The sequence below is a fragment of the Pongo abelii genome, chromosome 6 (genome assembly GCF_028885655.2).
Source record: "Pongo abelii isolate AG06213 chromosome 6, NHGRI_mPonAbe1-v2.0_pri, whole genome shotgun sequence".
Lineage (NCBI taxonomy): Eukaryota > Metazoa > Chordata > Mammalia > Primates > Hominidae > Pongo > Pongo abelii.
In genome coordinates this window covers 1,915,306-1,934,860 of record NC_071991.2, presented here as the reverse complement: position 1 = coordinate 1,934,860, position 19,555 = coordinate 1,915,306, and the positions used below count along the sequence as shown (strand labels likewise).

Here is a 19,555-nt window from a genome sequence, read left to right as displayed (position 1 = left end):
GGAGTGCTCCTCAGCACTCAGGGGTCCTCCCTGCACCCACCCCACCCGGAACCCTGCTCCTTGCCCCTCTCCTTCCAGAGCCCTCTCTCTGGCTGCTCCAATTACTGGAGCAGCTCCGTGTCGTCTTCCCGAGTCTCCTGCTATCTGAAGAGTTCATTACATCTGGAATCCGAGGCCTCGATGCCTACATTAGCAGGTTTTCATAGACTGCCACATCTCCAAAAGGGGAAAAGAGACAGGAGATTTAAAACTCTCGTCTTGCCGGAAGCAGACAGATTGACTCGAAAATGACCCAGTCAATAAAAGATGAGCTCTGGAAAGGTTTCCCTCTTCTCAGAGGGGGCTCACCTGCCGGGGAGCTGAGGTTCTGCAAGCCTCGGTGGGAAATTAATCATGCACGCGGCATGCAAAGCGGCCGGAGCCCGCGCAGCCCCGCCCCCACGTCTCCCAGGACCTCGCCGCCGCCACCCCAGGCCTCTCTCCACGGACCAGCTGCTGGGCATGTTCCTGGAAGGAAGCTTCCGGAAACAGATGAGGCGGCCGTGTTCTGTGGTCACATCTTGGCTCAGCTGTGATATCGCTGTGGGGCACTGCTCCCTCTGGAGTGTTTCTGGCTCTGGGAGGTGCGTGCGCAATGGGCTTCCTGCCTGCACAGGAGCTCTTGCTGTGAGCCTGTGAGGCTGGGTCTGCCTGGAGCCAGTGGGATGAGAGGGAAGTGCTCTGAGGACCGTTCCCCCACTGGTGCAGGGGCAGGGAGCACAGGGTCCCGGTGGCTCTGATGCATCAGCTGCAGGGACCACAGCCCTGCCTGTGCCAGGAGGAGCCGTGAGAGGATGGGCGCCCCTTGCCCTCCGTGGGCTGGCATCTCCACACAGAGCCTGTGGCCTCTGCAGTGGCCACCCATTCTCATCTCTCATCTCTCCTGGTGCCTGCACCTGCCGCCTGCCTCACCTCACCCAAACAGGAGGAGTCACCTCTGACCCCAACCGCCTCCTTTTACCAGAGTTTCTCAGCTCATGTTCCCCAAAAGGATAGGTTAAGTTTTCCTTTTGAGCCAGACATTCCGCCATTTGCTGTCCATCTCTCAGACGGCCATCCTTCATTCAGTCGACAGGGCTGGCCGTGCGGTTTCCACTGCTAACACATGCGAAGCTGGCTGGTTCTGGGGTCTGTACCCGCACTCAGGGCCCCTGCCGCCATCTGGACCCCTGCCACCCCAGTTTCCCCCACTTTAGGATTTTGGGTCAGAAGGAAACTATCCCGACAGCTGTCTGTGCTCCTGCAGACTTCCGGGTTTGGCCATGGCTCCTGTCAGCCCCCAGGCCCCCGACAAGTGTCTAAGGGGATGTGGAACCCAGCCGCTCCCACCACTTCTGCCCTGCAGCTGCATGGACGGCTGGATTGGACAGCCAAGGCCCAGCCCCTGCCTTCAGGCAGCTCACACAGTGAGGGAGGCGGCCCTGCTCAGGTGGCTGCAGCTGGAAAGGCGTGTGTGTGCACCAGAGGTGCAGACCCAGTCCAGGGGAGAGGGACAGGATGCCCAAGAGGGGCCTCATCTGGTGGTGATGCCAGATTGGAGAGGGTCGGGATGCCCAAGAGGGGTCTCATCTGGAGGTGACGCCGGACTGGAGAGGGACAGGATGCCCAAGAGGGCCTCATCTGGAGGTGACGCCGGACTGGAGACGGTTGGGATGCCCGAGAGGGGCCTCGTCTGGAGGTGACGCCGGACTGGAGGGGGACGGGATGCCCAAGAGGGGCCTCTTCTGGAGGTGACACCAGACTGGAGAGGGTTGGGATGCCCAAGAGGGGCCTCGTCTGGAGGTGACGCCGGACTGGAGGGGGACGGGATGCCCAAGAGGGGCCTCGTCTGGAGGTGACACCGGACTGGAGAGGGTTGGGATGCCCAAGAGGGGCCTCGTCTGGAGGTGACGCCGGACTGGAGAGGGTTGGGATGCCCAAGAGGGGGCCTCGTCTGGAGGTGACGCCGGACTGGAGACGGTTGGGATGCCCAAGAGGGGCCTCATCTGGAGGTGACGCCGGAGCCTGGCCTTGCAGAAGTTCACTGGTGAACATCGTCCTCTGGCAGAAGGCAAACGTGCCCGCCACGTTGTGGCAACAGAAATGAGCACCACGCGTTCTGAGTGTGCCTGAGGTGTCTGGGAGGACCGTGGACTTGTAGCGGCAGAGGGCAGAACACCTGGGGTGCACACGAGTGACTGCCGGGCAATGGTACTTCCCTTCCGAAGCTGGGCTCTGACTCCGCAAGTGACTGCGCTGGGTGGCAGTGCTCCCCTTCCGAAGCTGGGCTCTGCGTCAAAAGAAAGACCCCTGGGGCCTGAGGAGGAGGGAGAGGAGGGTGACAGGAAGTAGAATTTGGATTCTAGTAAAGAAAGACCCCGAGCAGAGGTGGTGCCAGGGAGGGTTGGTGAGGACAGAGCGTTGAAGCCTGGTGGCCAGTGGGTGTTGAGCGCTGAGTCCAGGAAGGCCGAAGGCGACCCAAGTTGTCTGGCTCAAGGGGTGCAGGGGATGGATGGAGAGGTGGCCGCGCAGGAGCGGGAACTGTGGGAGTGGCACTTAGGACATGAGGCACGCCTGCAGTTATGAGACCTCACGGCTCATCAGGGCTGTGGGCACAGGCAGCTGAGGCCACTTGTAAGGACTGATGTGCCCAGAGCAGGCCCCGCCAGGGCCTACGGTCAGGGGATGGGTGTCAGGAAGGAGAGAGACACTGTGGCCCCACATCCCCATGCTGGAGCCCACGTCCTGCCTGACTGGCGTCACAGGGAGCCCTCTCCCTGCTTTCTCATCGTCGGTTTCCCCAGCCAGAAGGTGGGGACAGACGTAGCCATGCTCCCAGGGCGGGGCCTGGCTGGGGTGGGTGCACGGAGGCTGTGTGTTCCTGCCCTGGATGGGCACCTACTCAAAGCCCGAGCAGGCTGTCACCCGAGGAACGTGTTCAAGGTGGAAGAGAGGCCAGGACACAGGCAAACACGCGAACTCAGATGCTCGTGAGCTCTAGGGAGAAAGCAAATGTGGGATGCCCAGAAGACCACTGGTGGGGGTGGCCCTGGGAGGCGTTTCTGAACTGAAGCCTGAATGACCAATGGAAACAGCTGCTCAGCCCCCAGGGCAGTGCCCAGCGTAGGCTCCAGCTTTGGCTCCGCAGCCTGGTGCCTGGCAGGTGTTCGAGGGGTCCCCTCAACAGTAATGGCATCGCAGAGGTGGCTCTGTGCTGACGCGTCGGACGGCTGCTGTGACCAGTCCTCCCTGTAGTGTGTTGCTGGCCGGAGACCGTGGAGCTGGATCCTGGCCTCCTGCGGGCATCTCTATGTTCATCCAGCAGGTGCCACGTCCCTCCACATATGCAGGGTGTCCGGAGGATCACTGACACGGGGGCCAATGTCCCTCCTTCCGCCAAGGTTCCGCTGGGCCTCTGCTGCCGAAGGACCCCATGGGAGCTGTGGATCCTGGTGCCGGAGGGGCTGTCCCTTGGGGTTCAGCTGCTCTGTTCTCGGTGCTAGGGGAGGAGTCTTCTCCAAATATGATATCCACGCCCACCTGTTACCCCAGGACTCTCCCACCCCGTAATCTGGTGGCTGTAATTGCTGGTGTCTTTTCACATCAGTTTTGTGCAAGGTGACAAGCTGCTTGCTGGAGTGAGTCGTTAATCACACAGAGGTGCCCTGTTTGAAAGCTGCAGAGAGCTCACCCAGGCAGCGCCTGCCAGGCGGTGGGCCTGGGAGCAGCTCCTCCGTGTGTAATTCCAGGGCAAGTGTCTTCTCGCTGGTGCAGAGTGTGCAGTTTCTGCCCAGCACAGGAACTCGTGGCTCATGATGGAGGCCGCGTCTCAAGGGCCCTCTGGCACCAGCAGAGTTGAAGCGACCATCTTCTTGGGGCAGCAGCAGGCCCTGGCTGGCAGGTGGTGGCGTCCCATCCTCCTGTTGCCAAAGCCAGTTCCTGGGGACCGTGATGCCTGCCAGCCCCTCAGGCTGGTCTCCGGGAATTTGGATTTGGGGCCGGCAGCCCCTGAGATGAGCCAGGTGGGGTGCTGTGGGCCATGCTGCGGTACGGTTCTCATGTTGTGACATCCTGGGGGGCTCTGGCCAGCCTATAGGTGCGTCCCCACCTCCTACAGTCTCTTGCAGAGCCAGCCAGGACCCGGATACAAATCGCACAGCCATAACCACTGCAGTGCCCCCATGCTCGTGGCTGCTAATAAAATTGCATCAATATTTGATGCGTAATTATTAAATATTTAAAAATATAAAACTGAAATAGTTTAGAAGTTTGCAAAACATGAATAATTCAGTCTCAGGAAGCGTGAGACCGGGGCTGCCAGTGCCTGCCAGGGCCCAGAGTGCTCTCTGCAGGGACACTCGGGAGACTTGCCCAGCCCTGGGCCTCAACTGGCTTCCTGTGTCCACAGCGTGCAGGGGATCCTTGGTCGTCTCTCATCGAGGTCAGGCCTCGGCCTGATGTGGAGGCCTCTGCGTCACCTACTAGTAAAACACCCCGGTGTCAGGCTCCTTCAGAGGCTGGTCCCGCTGCTCCGAGTCTGGGCACGTTCTCTCCTGCCCTGTGTTCCCACTGGCACTGAGCATCTGAGAGTCATCTCTGACCCATCAGACCCGTCCCAGAGGGAAGATCTGGAGATGCTGATGCTGGCAGCCTCCCAGAAACAGTCCAGCGGGACCCCCTGGGGCTGCTGCTCATGCCAAGCGCCCAGCCGCCGCCAGGGAGACATCTAATGAAAGATGGGAAATAGACACTTGGGGGAGCCAGGCCGTGTGGGGGGGTCGTGAGAGAAATGCATGCTGGGGGAGTTTCATAATGAGAACAGAGACACGGCTCTGCCACTTCCAGGGAGTGAGAACCAGTCGCTTGTAGAAGACCAGAAGTCAGAACGGATTCAGGCTTCTCCACAGCAGCACTGAGCACTTGAGACCGGAGGAGATGCCTTCCGCACTGAAGGAGAGGCCGGGTGTGGGGCTCACACCTGTCATCCCAACACTGTGGGAGGCCAAGGCGGGAGGAACACATGAGGCCTGCAGGTCAACAACAGCTTGGGCAACATAGAAAGACCCTAAAAATATATATATTAGCTCAGTGTGATGGTGTGCTCCCTGTGGTCCCAGCTACTTGGGAAGCTGAGGTGGGAGGATTGCTTGAGCCCAGGAGTTCGAGGCTACGGTGAGTTACGATTGCGCCACTGCACTCCAGCCTGGGTGACAGAGTGAGACCTTGTCTCAAAAAACAAAAAAACCACAACTGAAGGCGGAGTGTATACAGCCTGGAGTTCTGCATCTGGCCAAATTACCCATCAGCCCTGAAGGTGAGGTAGAGATGTCTTCAGCCATGGAGGGTTCCAGACGATGTTCCCTGTCTCACGTCATCAGGGACTGGCTGAAGGGTATGATCGTGAGAGTTGCGGGGCAGCTGCAGCCCTGAGCCAGGTGGTCCCCAGTTCCGGCTGCAGCAGCCTGGACAGACTTGCTGGGTCTGTCATGCTGGAATCCCAACCTTTGAGCTGGGAAAGGTGTTGTGCCCAGGCTGTGCTACATCGTTGGGACCGTGTGTGGGCAAACGTACTGTCTGGCCACCCACGTCCACTGAGAGCCTTCATCTCACCCTTGCAGGGTGGGCCTGGCCGGACTCATTCCTGAGCTCTGGGGCCACAGGCTGCCGCCTCCTGAGGGGGCCACACTCTGCGGGGGGCCGGGGTGGTCGCCCTGTCTCTCCCGAGTCAGTCCAGACCACGCTCAGGTGATCTTCTGGGTGTCCTTGCGGCCCAGACCACGCTGCCCCCTCACTCCACACCTGGACTAAGGCCCGCCGCTCAGATCCCGCGCCAAGCACCTGTGACGTCCGTAGACAGCCAAGTGGTTGTTGATGACACAGGGATGTGTTTTATTAAGAGGAACATGTTATTGCTGAGAGGGTTTTCGCCTCCACTGTCTTACTGACCCGGGGGCAGGTGATGTTACCCCGGCTCCCGCTACACCCAGGGAGGAAAGGGGGCTTAGAGAGGTGAGGTGACTTGTCCATGAACGCACAGGCAGTGTGTGGAGCCCGGAATCACTCCCTTCTTCCTGGCCCCGTGGCGGCGGCATCAGTGGGGCCGGGCCTACGCTGAGTAGAATTATCCTCCTGGCTTGGCCTGGGCCTCAGGGGCTGCCTTGTTTAATGGTGAAATATTAGTCCCTTTTTGTGGGTTTTTTAAAGCCTGAAAATCCCAACATTGGTTAACTGTATTTTATTCATTGTTTAGAAAGAAAAATGGCTCTGCCGTGAGTCCCTGAAGGAAAATTTCTGAAGCTGCCTCCAGTCCCTAAACCGAGAGTTGCTGCGGAGTCTGGGGCTTGGGGTCCTTGGTGGCAGCTGTGCAGGGCCCAGACCCAGGCCAGCTCCTCACTGGGGCAGCGGTCCAGGTCAGGGGCAGGAGCTGGGGGACCGTGGGACAGGGGCAAGGTGGCGGCAGTGGGGAGATAGTGGGGATGGGAGCGTGGCAAGGGCTGAGCAGCTGGGAGCTGCTCTGAGGCCACGGGTGCCCTCACCGTCCCCTCGCAGGCTGAAGCCCCTGGAGGCCCCCAGCTCTCACAGTGACCCTGTTAGCCACAGCAGGGATGATGGGAGTGGGGGCTTGGGGGCGGGGCAGTGGCACAGCGTCTCTTCGGCCTGCCCTGATCTTAAGGGCGTTTCCTCTGAGGCCATGGGAAGGCTGTATGTTCAGGGATGAACACGGGTGTTCGGGGACAGATGCGACGCACACGTGTTCAAGGATAAACGGACGTTCAGCAGTAGGCGCGTGCGTCCCGTCCGTTGTGCATGTGCTTGCTTGTGGTTAAGCTGGCTGTGTAGCTTGCGCAGGGGCAGGAGCTCAGGGCTGTAGGGGATGGTGGCTTCGCTCACCTGCGTGTTCAGCACGCGCCCGTCGCGCACTTCCATGTTCCGGGTTCTCAGGTGCAGGGCAGGTGTGACAGTGACACACAGGCCTGGCCCAGCCCACCTGAGCTCAGAGTGTGCCGCAGGGAAACAGCATGAGGCCCACTTGCACCGCAGGGAAAGAGCGTGAGGCCCAGGCATCTGAAACAGCTCTGTGGGCGCCACAATCCATGCCCTGCAGGAAAAGAGCGTGCGGAGAATAGGAGCCAGAGGCTGGAGCGATGGAAAAGCAGGGTGCAGGAGAGGCAGCTGGAAAGGGAGGGCGGCTCAGGGCCCTGGGGCGGGGCTGGGACCAGGTCAGGCCAGGGCCAGATGCAGCTGCGGTGACAGCCAGGCCAGGGCACCCAGCAGGGCATGAATATCCCAGGAGAGAGCCCTGCCTCAGTCCAAGTCTTGCTGTGGGAGCATGGAGATCTGTCTGCATGGCCGGGGTTATCCTGGATGGGGTAGCAGGAGCGGTGCTGGCGCAGACAACCAAGGCCAGCCTGGGAAGAGGCTAGGCTGCTTGGGGTTCGGGGACCCTATGGAAGCACCAGGGCTGGCGTCTCTTCCTCCTGTGGGGTCTTCCCACGTGGGCCAGCTGCCTCAGCTGTGCAGGGGCTGGTCTCCTCAGGGCAGAGCTGCCTAGTGCCTGTGGGTGCCTGCAGGTGCTTGGTAAACAGCTAGGCCCAGGCTCTTTTTTTTTTTTTTTTTTGAGTTGGAGTCTTGCTGTGTCGCCCAGCCTGGAGTGCAGTGGCGCAATCTCAGCTCACTGCAGCCTCCCCTACTGGGCTCAAGCGATTCTTCTGCCTCAGCCTCCCGAGTAGCTGGGATTACAGGTGTGTGCCACCATGCCCGGCTAATTTTTGTATTTTCAGTAGAGACAGGGTTTCACTATGTTGGCCAGGATGGTCTCGAACTCCTGACCTCAGATAATCCGCCTACTTTGGCCTCCCAAAGTGCTGGGATTACAGGTGTGAGCCACTGTGCCCAGCCCCAGGCTCCTCCTAAAATTATCCCAGGACACAGATGGGGGTCAGGGCAGCCTCACTCACGGGAGAGGTCCCAGAGGGAGGTCACAGAGCCCAGGCCCACAGAGCTGTTCGAAGCACCTGAAACAGTGCTTCATCAATCATGAATTCTACGAGAGCATCTTCTCTAGGCCACTGCGTCCTCGCTGCCTGGAACAGTGAGGGTGGTGCTGGGTCCTCTTGCCACTGCAGGACACACAGTAAGGCTGGAGCCTGAGACAGGGTTCCCCACACCCTGAGGCTCATGTAGCCTGCCTGGCCTGGTTCCACATGGGTATAGCTCAGGCCCCGGGGAAGGGCAGAAGTGCACAGGCAGTGCCCTGCGGCTGCACTCCTAAAATCTGTTGGTACCTTTAAAAGGTTCTCTGCTTGCTCTCATCTGTATGTGCCCCGTAACACTTGAAGGAGTAAAGAGGATGTAGAGAAAAGTACCGCGTTTTCCTTTTCCTTCCTGAAAGGCCTGGGCCCCGGCGTCTCTGTCCCTGTCCCCGTGGGTCACAGCTGTGTGCTGGCTCTCCCTGCCCTACCAAGGTAGAAGCATTCTCTGCGTTTCAGGCTGTGAACTGGGCCTCTTGAGATAAGTGCTGCAAATGCTCCTTTATCCTGACATCCCGGCCCTCAGTGCTGTAAAGCCTCTCTTTCCCGCTAGCTAGCCTTTACGTAATGGAGCACAATTTATTTTTATTCTGTCCTCTTCACAGCTGCTTCCTGTGATTCCAGGAGGAGGCAGGTGTGGGGCTAAGGTGGTGAGGGGGTGGCTGTTCAGGCACCAGTGTCGTGGATGCCTTCAGGCCCCTGGGACACCCCAGTGGGCCGGGCCCTGGGCAGCTGCCGCTGCATCCTCTCTGACTCCCACTTGATCACCTGCTGTTCTCCTTCCTCTCTTGCCCCTCACCGAGGCCTTGAGAGCCCCTCAGCACCAGGCCTGTGCCCCTGTGTTCCTGCAAGGTGGTAGCAGGTACCTCCGAGAGAGCCGGTTCTGCTCGGAGCAGGGGTCCCAGGGGTGTGGAGGAGGGGCCCGAGGAGGTCCGGCATCTAGGCAGAGGGGAGTTGCTGCTTCCTAGGCAGGTGCTCCTGGTCAGTGTGGCCAGACTTCAACATCCCCGGGCAGGGAAGGCAGGAGCCAGGGCTGTGGGTGGGCTGGGCTCAAGGCCTCCTTACGGTTTGGCTTTAAGCCTGGGGTAGCCCTGGAGGCCAGCGGGGAGGGCCTAAAAGCCTTGGTGGGGCCACCCCAGAGAGCAGGGCTGCAGAGCTGGGCTCCATCCCTGAGCACCCCTGGCACAGCAGGCCTTGAGCACACAGCAGGCCAGGCTGGGCAGAGGACGGGAGCGCTGAAGGCCTCACCACTGCCCCGCCTCAGCCCATGCACTGCTGTTGCAGGTCGGGCCTGAGAACAGCCTGGGCAGTGCCTGTGTGGTCCTAGGGCCGGGGTCGGGCACAGGGCTATCGCCTCTCACCCTGGGGGTCTCTGCCACTGGCTTCTGGGGTCTCTGAGAGGAGCCTGCCCAGGATCCAGGCCCACAGAACCCAGTCCAGAGGAACCCCAGGCTCCTGGCTCACTTGGGAGGAGACCACGTGAGAGCAACTGACAAGAAAGCGATGACATCTCCAAGGCGGAAAACCCATCTTTTATTTATTTAATCCAAACCATCGTGTGAATTATTCATTCATGTTGATGTAAGCCACTGAACTACAGGGATAAAGGGGGATCAGAACGCTGGCTTGATCTGCCCCAAGCTGAACCGACTCCATCGAGGCAGCCTTGTCTGGAGGATGGACCCTTTCCTACCTGGACAGGAGACCAGGGTCAGGGCCCCCTCGCTTCCGAGGGTCTGTGTGGCATGGAGGACGGACCCTTCCCCTCCAGGGCCCTGGGTTTGGCTGTCAGAGGGTGAGAGAGTGACCCCAGGAGTGAGTGCAGCGGCCCCCGCTGCTCCCAGCTGCATGGATGGTGGTCTCGCCTCTGAGAGGGGGCCCCACACACTGCCTTCCTCGCCCTGGGACCTCATGCCAACCTGCCATGGGTGGGCAATGCAGCCCGGAGCCCCAGAACTTCCAGAGGTCTGTGAGAGGCACAGGTGGCTTTGAAGTCTATCGGAAAACAGGGCTGTTTCCTCCTCCAAGGTCAGGCTGCATTTATTACCAAAATCTAATTCTTCCCCTTTGGACGCCTGAGATCTATCAAAGGCAGCACAGGCCACGTTAGGGTGAAATGTGGTCTCTGCGTTCTTCCTTCCGCACGTGGCAATTCCTGCTACCGACAGCCCCGTCTTCGGGAGGATCAGCCAAGGGACGCAGGGAAGAGTATCGGGGTCAGAGCTGCCAATTAGCCTTCAGATTTCACAGCCTGATTGCTCGATTCATCAAGGGCCCCAGGCCTCGTCCTGCTGGAGGGGCTGGGCTGTGGAATAACAGTGTCCCCCAGGGCCGTCTTTGCTAGCGAGGGAGGGAGGAGGCCAGGTCGGGGCGAGGGCCGAATCAGTGCCAATGCTGCCATCCCACAGGTGGACGGGCGCCAGGGCCCCTCTGCTGACAGGCCTGCGGTGGTACAGGCCCCATCTCCTCCCAGCTCCTGACATCCGGATGCCGCTAACATGGGCCCTGCACCGCTGCTCCTTCCAGAACCCGTGGCAGGCAGCACCCTTGCTCTTGTAGCCAAGCAGTGAATCTCCATGAGCCTCTGGGTGTCCTTGTGTGTGGATTGGGGATCGGATTGTGTTCGTAGCTGTCATAGCCAGGCGGTGAGTGAGCTTGCACTTGGAACGTGCTGCCTGACTGAGCTCACGCCATCGGGGGTGCCCAGCGGCCCTGCGCTCTCAGCAGTGTCCTCCGGCGCGTGATCTGGCCTAACGCCTCTGAAGACAGCTGCCTGCCTGTGTCTGTGTTGCAGGCAGAAGTCCTGGGAGATGGGGTAAAGGGGTAGGTTCGGGGCCACAGGTCGGGGAGGCAGAGCCGAGCTGGAACCGCGGCCCATCCCACATTCTCTGTCTTCCTCTGCAGACTTAAGGGCTTCTCGTTTGCACCTAGCTCCCCTGTCCCTTCTCACCTCCAGGAAGCAACCCGGACTGCGTCATCCACCTTAAACTGGCCCATCAGAGCCTCTTCGGGCTGCTGTGCACAAACTCCCGGGCAGCCCCTCTCTCACTCGCTGGGACCTGGCCAGCAGGCACTCAAACTGCACCTTTCCTCACACTCCCCCAGAGTGGACTGTGGGGGACCCCACACCCTTCCTGGGGCCTTCAGACTCATCTCTAACTCAGGACCAGCCTCCCTCTGGGCGCTGCCTGGAGTTGGAACCCTTGTTCTCTCCAACCATGTGGCCGTGGTTGACTTTAACGTCCTCTTTCTCAGCCTAGCCAGGGAGCTGACCATCCCGTGCCTGGTTGTGGGTGCCTACACCAGTCCTGTGATTCAGTCCCTCGTCATAGTGGAGGGAGGTTGGCAGCTGGACCAGCTCCCGTGGCCTGCAGGATAGGGTCCAGCGGGCTCCCGTCCCCGCCTGGAGCGGTCCCAGGCCCCTGGAGGGCTCCCCATCGCCAGCTCCAGACAGCACTGCTGGGAAGCACCCGGCCTAGGGGACAGCTCTGTGTGCGTCTAAGTGGAGCCAGTCCTGATAATTAACGGGGGGATAAATCGAGGTTTAATTACTTGGAAGGCCTCTCGGGTGAGAGATTCATGATAATCGCTGTTATCCTCCTGATAGCTCTGCTCAGCAGTTCCTCCCCAAGCAGCCGTAAACCCTGGTGGGCGGGGCGCGGGGCTGTACCCTGAATGGTCACTTAGAGCCATGTCGGGGGCAGTGGGACTGGGGGTGCCGGCTGTCATCTCACGATGGCCTGACCTCAGAGGTGGCTGGCAGGTAAAGCCCCAGGGCAGTAGGATCCGGAATGTCCCGGTGGTCTCCTGCCTGCCTCCCTGTTTCTCGGTGCTGGTTCCTGTGGGGCAGGCGTCCAGCCTGAGAAAGGACCCAGGCGGCAACCTGGGAACGGATGGTCAGGATCACTGGGTGGCGTGGCGGCCCAGGCCTTCGCTTTGGGACCCACATCCTCAGCACCAGCTCCTCACACAGTTCTCGCCTAAATCCCCGGAGTGTTGGGGCAGGAGAACCCCAAGTCATGCCTGACCCTGTGGCTTCCTGGCAGTGACTGGGCTGGCTCCAGGGGTTGTCATTCTGCCGGCCGAGGGCTGGTCCCTGTGGAGGGGCCCGGGCTGCTCGTAGTCTGGCTCTCAGAGTTACCGTTCTTAATGCAGTAACTTTATTATCGCCACCACCAGAGGGTCAGCCTTTATCAGCTCACCCCTCACTCCCGTTCCCTCACGCGTGCCGATGGAGGCTGGCTGGTGTGACACGGGGGCCTGCTGTGTCCCTGGGCAGCAGCCGCTCCTGCCTGTACTCGGCCTCCTCCCTGCCCTGGCCGCTCCCAGGTCCCCACCCCTCCGGCCTGGTGCTGCACTCACTGTCTCCTTCCGTCCCTCCCGCAGAGCTGAAGAAGCAGGTGGAGAGCGCCGAGCTGAAGAATCAGCGGCTCAAGGAGGTTTTCCAGACCAAGATCCAGGAGTTCCGCAAGGCCTGCTACACGCTCACCGGCTACCAGATTGACATCACCACGGAGAACCAGTACCGGCTGACCTCGCTGTACGCCGAGCACCCGGGTGACTGCCTCATCTTCAAGGTGCGTCCTGCGTGCGACGGCTCTCCGGCTGTCTCGCTCTCTCTCTCCTCCCACGAGGAGATCCGACCGTAGCCCTCGGCAAAGGAGCAGCCTCGCGTCCGAAGGGGATGGTATGGAGGGCTGGGCGGGAAGGAGGTGCACTGGCCCATCCTCGTCACCCCCTGAGGCTTCTCAGCCTTGGGCCAACCCTATGTGGCTTTGCAGCCCTAGACCCCCTGGGTGCGGAAGGCCCTGGGCCGCCCCCCTGACTTTCTCAGCCTCTGTCTGTCGCGACTTGGGCTTCGTTTCATGAGGGCTGCAGCCGCAGGCATGTGTGTCAGTGTGTCCAGAGGCAGCAGTGCCTGGGGAGGACTGAAGTCCATGTGGGGCCGGGGCAGGGGCCGCCTTCCAAGCTGCCAGGCTGCGCAGTGGGACAGTGGCCAGAGGCCAGCACAGGGCAAGGTAGACAGACTAGAAGAGGAAAGGAGAGCCAGCCGCATCTCTACACTCGCGTCCTGCGAGCCAGCAGGTGCTCTTCTGGTTTGCTGGTGAAGCCGGACTGGGTCCACCGTTGTGGACATGAAGAGTCCTCAGGCGAGCAGGGTCCGATAGCAGAAATTGGGGTGTTACGTGTTGACCCTCAGGGTGGAGGTGGCCCCACGTGGACCTCCAGCAGCTGGAAACCCAGGGCGACAAGGGCTTGTTCATCACTGCCCCAGTGAGCTAACCTCCCGTTTGTGAAGATGGTGCCGTCGGCCTGGTGTGGCACTGTGGCCCCGGCATGACCTCGTGGCCCCGTCTTGGCATGTGGCTGCTTCAGGAAGGGTGGAGGGGGCGGTGGCTGTGGGAGATCAGGACAGGCAGAGACGGGCCCCACCTGGGACTGCTGTGCTCTGGAACGGGCGTCTAAACCGCCTGCAGTCTGCAGCCTCTGCGCGTCTGTATAGAACCGAGAACCAACTTTGATTTGTATAAAAGCTGTACCCAGTGCGGCCTACGCATGTCCGTCAGCGTCTCACAGCAGTGAGCTGCTGCCTGTCTGATTCAGCCTCAGCCCGGCTCTTCGTCCTCCTTCTGCACAACCCGCCCGTCTTCACAGCCTGCGCGGCACGGCGGCACCGTGCCGGGCTTGCTCTGCATTCCTTCTGGATTTCCTGCTTCTCAAATCACATTCATCCATTTCTACACTCTTGAAACTCTCAAACCTTTGAATAATAAAAACATACCAAGTCTTTAAATAAGCTATCAGAAATGTACTTCTTCGCTTTTGTATAATTCTGTATACTTTGAATAATTCACAGAGGTGTTTAATGCATTATATGAATTTCATAGGTTTCTAAAATGATTAGGTATTAATAAAGGTGTACCACGAACAGTTATCACTTAACATATCACTCGTTACATCAACATTTACAAATTAAGAGGCAGTGTTTTCCCCGGATCCCTGCGTGTGCTATAGTTGAAGCGATGATCTTAGAAAGACTAACTCCAGCGGAACCTTGGGGCACCCTCCACAGTGTTTTCTGTTTAGAGTGTCGAAAATCCAAAAGAGGGAAGCAAGCCACTCGTCATCCTCCCGCGAAAGGCAGCCGCTGTCCTGCTCTGCCGTGTTTCCTTTTGGTGTTTCATACGTAGGCACGTGCATAGGCATGTTCATTTACACCTGGGAACTCGGGATCCTGGGGTTCCATTGTGTGTGCTACTGTGTCACTTTTAAAAAACACCGTCAGCAAATAGCTTCTTGACCGCTGTAAGCCCCGCGTGGGCTTCTGACGCGCAGCCCTGCCCAGTGTCCTCAGGTTTGCTGGACACCAGGTCCATCCCCGTCATACCCTCGAGCATGGGCCCTGCCGCTCTCCCTGCTCGAGCCAGCATCTCAGCTCCCCCGGCCCTCATCCCCCTGCCCAGGATCCCAGCCATGGCAGGATGTTGAGACCAGAAGGCTTGGGCCGGCCTCAGCTTGCCAGTGGCCGGACCTTCAGTCCCCATGGCCTGGGCAGGAACCCCTGCTCTCCTCTCCGCCTTGGAGCCCTCTCAGCCCCCAGGCTCCTGAGGTCAGGCAGAGGCAGGAGGGGGGCCCCAGGAGGAGGAGGCAGGTGGACAGAGAGCCCAGGAGCTGGCCAGCTCCCCAGCCCTGCTCGCCCCAGGCCTAAAGGGCACACAGTGTACGGGAGGCCGGGCTTGCCCCCAAGGAGCCGCGGTTCCTGCAGGGATCTGGCCTGGGCCCCGCAGCTCTTGCCAGGCATCCCGCCCGCCTTCCTAGACCCTTGTGATCTGGAGCCTTGGTGCCTCCCCAGGCTGCCCCCTCACTGTCCATCCTCCAGCCCTTGCTGTCCCTTCTTTCCAGTGGCAGGCCTGGCCTGACCTGACCTTCTGGACCACCGCCTGTCCTGGCCCAAGGCCTGCGTGAATGTGACTTAGCGGCCCTGAGGGCTGGGTGTGCTGGGTCAGAAGCCATGGAGCTGAGGCAGTGGCCTCCGGAAGGACAGACGGTCCACTGGCCCAGTGCTCCACCAGCAAGGCCTGATGCCTGCAGAGGCCCCGCTCCCCACCCTTCTGGCCACCCACCATGCCTGCTCTGGGCCGTGTCCCGGGGGCTGGCTCAGGTGGACAGTGTCAGGGAACGAGGTTGCTTTTAGCTTACCCACTTTCCCCATGTGTGACATGCACTGTGTTTTCCTGCTTGAAGCTCACAGGATCAGGGAGATTAAGTAAAGTATGGAAGGGCTTTACAAGTTGGTGTTTGCAGGAAGGGCTGAGAGCTGCGGGGTGGGCCTGGCACGGGGAGCTCTGGGCAACCCAGGCAGGGGGCTGACTCAAGGTGAGCGTGTGGGCTGGTGCCCAAGTGCAGCTGTTGCCAGGGGGTGCCGGCTGGGCCTCTGCCTCGTCTGTAAAGCAGGTACAGTTACGTCTGACCCACAGGAGTAAGTGGGGCCATGTTCCTGGCACACCCATCATGGTTGCCGAGACCCCACCTTGGTCCATCGGTTTCATTTCTGAGCAGTGAAGTCCCCGCAGGAAGAAGCTGCCAACTTGTGTCTGCGTTTGTCCCTGGAACCCCAGCATCAAGGCCCACCTGCTCCATCCTCTTCACCTGGGCCTAGCTCGCTTGTAGACACCTTCTCCAGGAAGCCCTCCTGGGTTCCCCAGACATGGGACCCTTCTTCCGCTGGCTTCCCTCCTAGGACACGTGCCACTTTTTGTTTTTCCTGACAGGCGACTCTGCCGGAGGTTTTATTCCGTTGGGTTAGTTGTCCCTTGAGGGTCCCCAGGGGGCCTAAGCGTACCCCTCCACCATGCCCCTCCTGTGTTTCTCCCCCACTGCTGGGTGCCTGGTTCTTAAAGATGCTTCTTACTCCATTTCTCTCCTAGGCTTCCTTTCACAGCCTCTTTTCCCCAGCCTCACCCAACCCCCACCCTCTCCTCCTGCTCTCCCTCCTCCCTCTCCCACTCCTCCTCCAGACTCTCTCCTGCCCAGGCGACGTGCCCTGCTAGCAGCTGTGCCTAGCACCCCGCTCGCCCCCTCCCCTCTTTGGAGGGCCGGGGCCTCCCAGACCTTCCTGCACCCCATCTGGTTGACGTGGAGGGATCCTGCTGGAAGGATATGGGCCTTTAGGGCATGTTCATGAGGGCTGACACTGGGCATGCAGCCTCACCTCCCCAAGTTTCAGTCTCCTCATCTGTTGAGTATAAGTAACTGTGGCTCACTTTGGAGGCTGCAAGAGGCAAGTCTCATAAGTGCCGCCTGTGGAGCTGGAGAGGGGTCGTGTTGCACCGGGATCCCTGTTGGCTGGTTCAGCTCCAGCCCACGGTGCACCCGTGCTTCTCCCAGAGCTGTGACTAGCTCTGCCAGTCCTGTGTGTTCTGGTCCCTGCAGACCTTCTGGACGGCCTGCAACACTCAGGAGGCTTTCAAAAGCTCCCTGTAAGCCAACTCTTCCCAAGTCCTCCTCTGAGCTGCCCTTCACTGGGTGAGGCCGTTGGCCTCCTGAGAAATCCTCCCCCTTGGGTTCCAAGAGGACAGCGCTAGAGCTACTGAGTCTTCTGGCAGGAGCTCTGATTAGGAGATCAGCGTCAGTCCTGCCCCATCCACCTGTCATTCCTGCCTCCTTTGTACCCAGGACACCAAGCTTGGTGACAGGAGAGCTCGCACTTGTACCGTTCGCAGCAGTGCCACGCCCCCAGCTCAGGGCCTGGCTTATGGAGAGGGCACTCTAGGATTCTGCCAGACAGACAGAAAAACAGGTTTCAGTGGAGCAAAAGGGAAGAGATAAACAGTGAACAGACAGCAGCCAACCTGTAGGGCCAGGGCTCATGTTGGCACCTCTGCCTGCAGATGGTCACTGGCTCCTTGGGGCCATGCAGCTGTGGCCACGGTCTCCACTGTCCAGAGGAGAGATAAGAGACACTCTGGAGTCACCTTGTCCCGGGCAGCTGCTGACCCTGGTGTGTAGCCTTGGCCAGGCCACTGCGCTTCTGTGAGACTCAGTTTCCCCACCTGTCATGAGGAATGTGGTCTGGGTGCTCCCTGGGGGCCCTGACCCTGGCCTCCTGGGTTCAGAAAGGCATCCCCAGGGCGCTGAGCATCACTAGGTGTGCCCAGGAGGGTCTTCACTGAGCTGCCCTCCTGAGATAGGGCCACGGAGGGCAGAGGCCAGTGTGGGAGGGCAGGGAGAGCAGGGAGACAGGCCCCCTGCCCCACCCACTCCACCTGGGGGCTGGCATACGTGGCTCCTGTGCTCCTGAAAGATCTCGCCAAACCCCAGCCTCCTGGCCACGTCATTCATTTTATCTGATTTTCCCCCAAATGATTCTTCAGGCAGAAAGGGGGCTACAGACAGAGTTAGAAATAGCCAAGCCCGTTTCCAGTCGAGCGGGTTCCACAGATGTGTGCTGGGATAATTGAGGGTTTGCTGCACAGTCCCCTGCCACTCTCCTTCCCATCCCAGCCGGGACTTCCCATCCCAGCCGGGACCAAGCCTCTTGTTGCCGCGTGGGTGGAGGGAGCTGGCTGCCTGGGCTGCCTTTAGGGGAAAGGCAGGCGAATCTCAGCTCCAGCTCTTCCCAGCGGGAACCTGCTGCCTCTGCTCTTCTCTCTCCCGAGAGGAGATAGAGATTCCAGAGTCCCTAGAGCTTCCTGGGAGGGCCATACTCTGCCTGGGCCTGGAGCGGGGAGGCTCAGCTCCTGGTCTCTCCATCCTGGCCACACTCCTCCCAGTGGTTCTCACGGAATTGTCCCCACCTCCCTTTTCCCCTTTTCTCAAGACCCAGGGAAGGAAGCCTCCTGTTACGAGAGGGAGAAAATCAATGGTAAGAAGAAGTGGAGTGACCAGGCTGGGGGCACAGAGCAAATGCAGTTTGGGGCAAAACCGTGAACTTCTGGGGTCTGGGAGACACACTGGTTCCGGCAGGCTCATTCCTCGATGTCCAGGGCCTTCCCCGGCTCAGAGGCCTGCAGGGTGGGCGTCAGGGCCAGAGGCGTGGACGGCACAGATTCCGGAACTGCACAAACCTGGCATCACCACCATGTGTGACTTCACCGTTGAGCACAGCAGGCCTGTGGTGATGTCGACCTACCGGGTTTGTCGTATGGATGAGGGGGAAAGGTACACACAGGTCCAGCCTCCCCGATTTGAAAACCTGAAATCGGAAATGTTCCAAAATCCACAGCTTTTTTATTGTGGATCTGTCACTCAAAGGAAATGCTTAATGGAGCGTTTCTGATACCAGATTTTCAGATTAGGGATGAATATTTGCATGACATGCTTACTCAACCAGGAGGCACGTAATACAGATATTCTAAAAACCAGAAAAACCGGAAATCCCAGACACTTGGTCCCAAGCGTTTCCAATGAGGGATACTCAGCACTCACCTGTGTGTATACATGTAAGTCTAGTACGGTCTCGCTTCGCCGGACGACAGGGATGCATGCTGAGGAATGTGCTGTTGGGCAGTGTTGTCTTTGCGGGAACTTCCTAGAGTGACTTACACAAGCCTGGGCCGTGCAGCCTCCTGCACCCGTGGGCCGCATGGTTTAGCCGGCTGCTGCCAAGCTGCAAAAGTGTGCAGTGCGTGACTGTGCTGAATGCAGTAGACCACCATGGCACAGTGCTAAGCATCTGCATGTCTGTGCGTGTTTAAATATGGAAAAGGTGCCATAAACATGATGTATGAAGGGTGGAAGATGGTGCACCTGCATAGGGTGCTTACCGTGAACAGAGCTCTCAGGGCTGGCGCGTGCTCTGGGCGAGCTGGTGAATGAGGGTGAGTGAGTATGAAGGCCTAGAAAATTACTGTGCACAACTGGAGACTATAAATGCTGTACCGCTTAGACTACACTCAATTATTAAAAATATTTTTCTTTTCTTCAATAATAAATGAATGGCTGGGCACAGTGGCCCATGCCTATAATCCTAGCATTTGGGGAGGCTGAAGTGGGGGGATCACTTGAGCCCAGGAGTTCAAGACCAGCCTTGGCAACATAGCAAGACCCTGTGTCTACAAAATATTTAAAACTTAGCCAGGCGTGGTGGCGCCTGCTTATAGTCCCAGCTACTCCAGAGGCTGAGGCGGGAGAATTGCTTGAGCCCCAGGAGTTAGAAGCTGCGGTGAACTATGATCATGCCACCGCACTCTAGCCTGGGTGACAGAGTGAGATCCCGTCTCTAATAACAATAAAGTTTGCTGTAACTTTTTGAGTTTATTAATGTTTTAATTTTATTTATTTATTTATTTATTTGAGACAGAGTCTTGCTCTGTCACCAGGCTGGAGTGCAGTGGCGCGATTTCGGCTCACTGCAACCTCTGCCTCCCGGGTTCAAGCGATTCTCCTGCCTCGGCCTCCTGAGTACCTGGCATTACAGGTGTGTGCCACCACACCCAGCTAATTTTTTTGTACTTTTAGTAGAGACGGGATTTCACCATGTTGGCCAGGATGGTTTCAATCTCCTG

The 19,555-nt window shown here is 59.2% G+C and overlaps 1 protein-coding gene across 36 annotated transcripts in view; it reads left to right on the top strand.

Moving 5' to 3' along the window:
• Window positions 1–19,555, top strand: part of MAD1L1 (mitotic arrest deficient 1 like 1) — a 414,737-nt gene that overhangs the window by 319,468 nt on the left and 75,714 nt on the right. For 27 of the 36 annotated variants that reach the window (XM_024241280.3, XM_063725878.1, XM_063725875.1 and 24 more), the window contains one exon: window positions 12,435–12,625. In XM_024241280.3, coding sequence (XP_024097048.1) covers window positions 12,435–12,625 — 191 coding nt within the window. Of the gene's footprint in view, window positions 1–12,434; window positions 12,626–13,525; window positions 13,835–19,555 lie in introns of those variants that run through there. The other 9 variants (XM_063725873.1, XM_054545709.1, XM_054545708.1 and 6 more) reach the window with 2 other exon arrangements.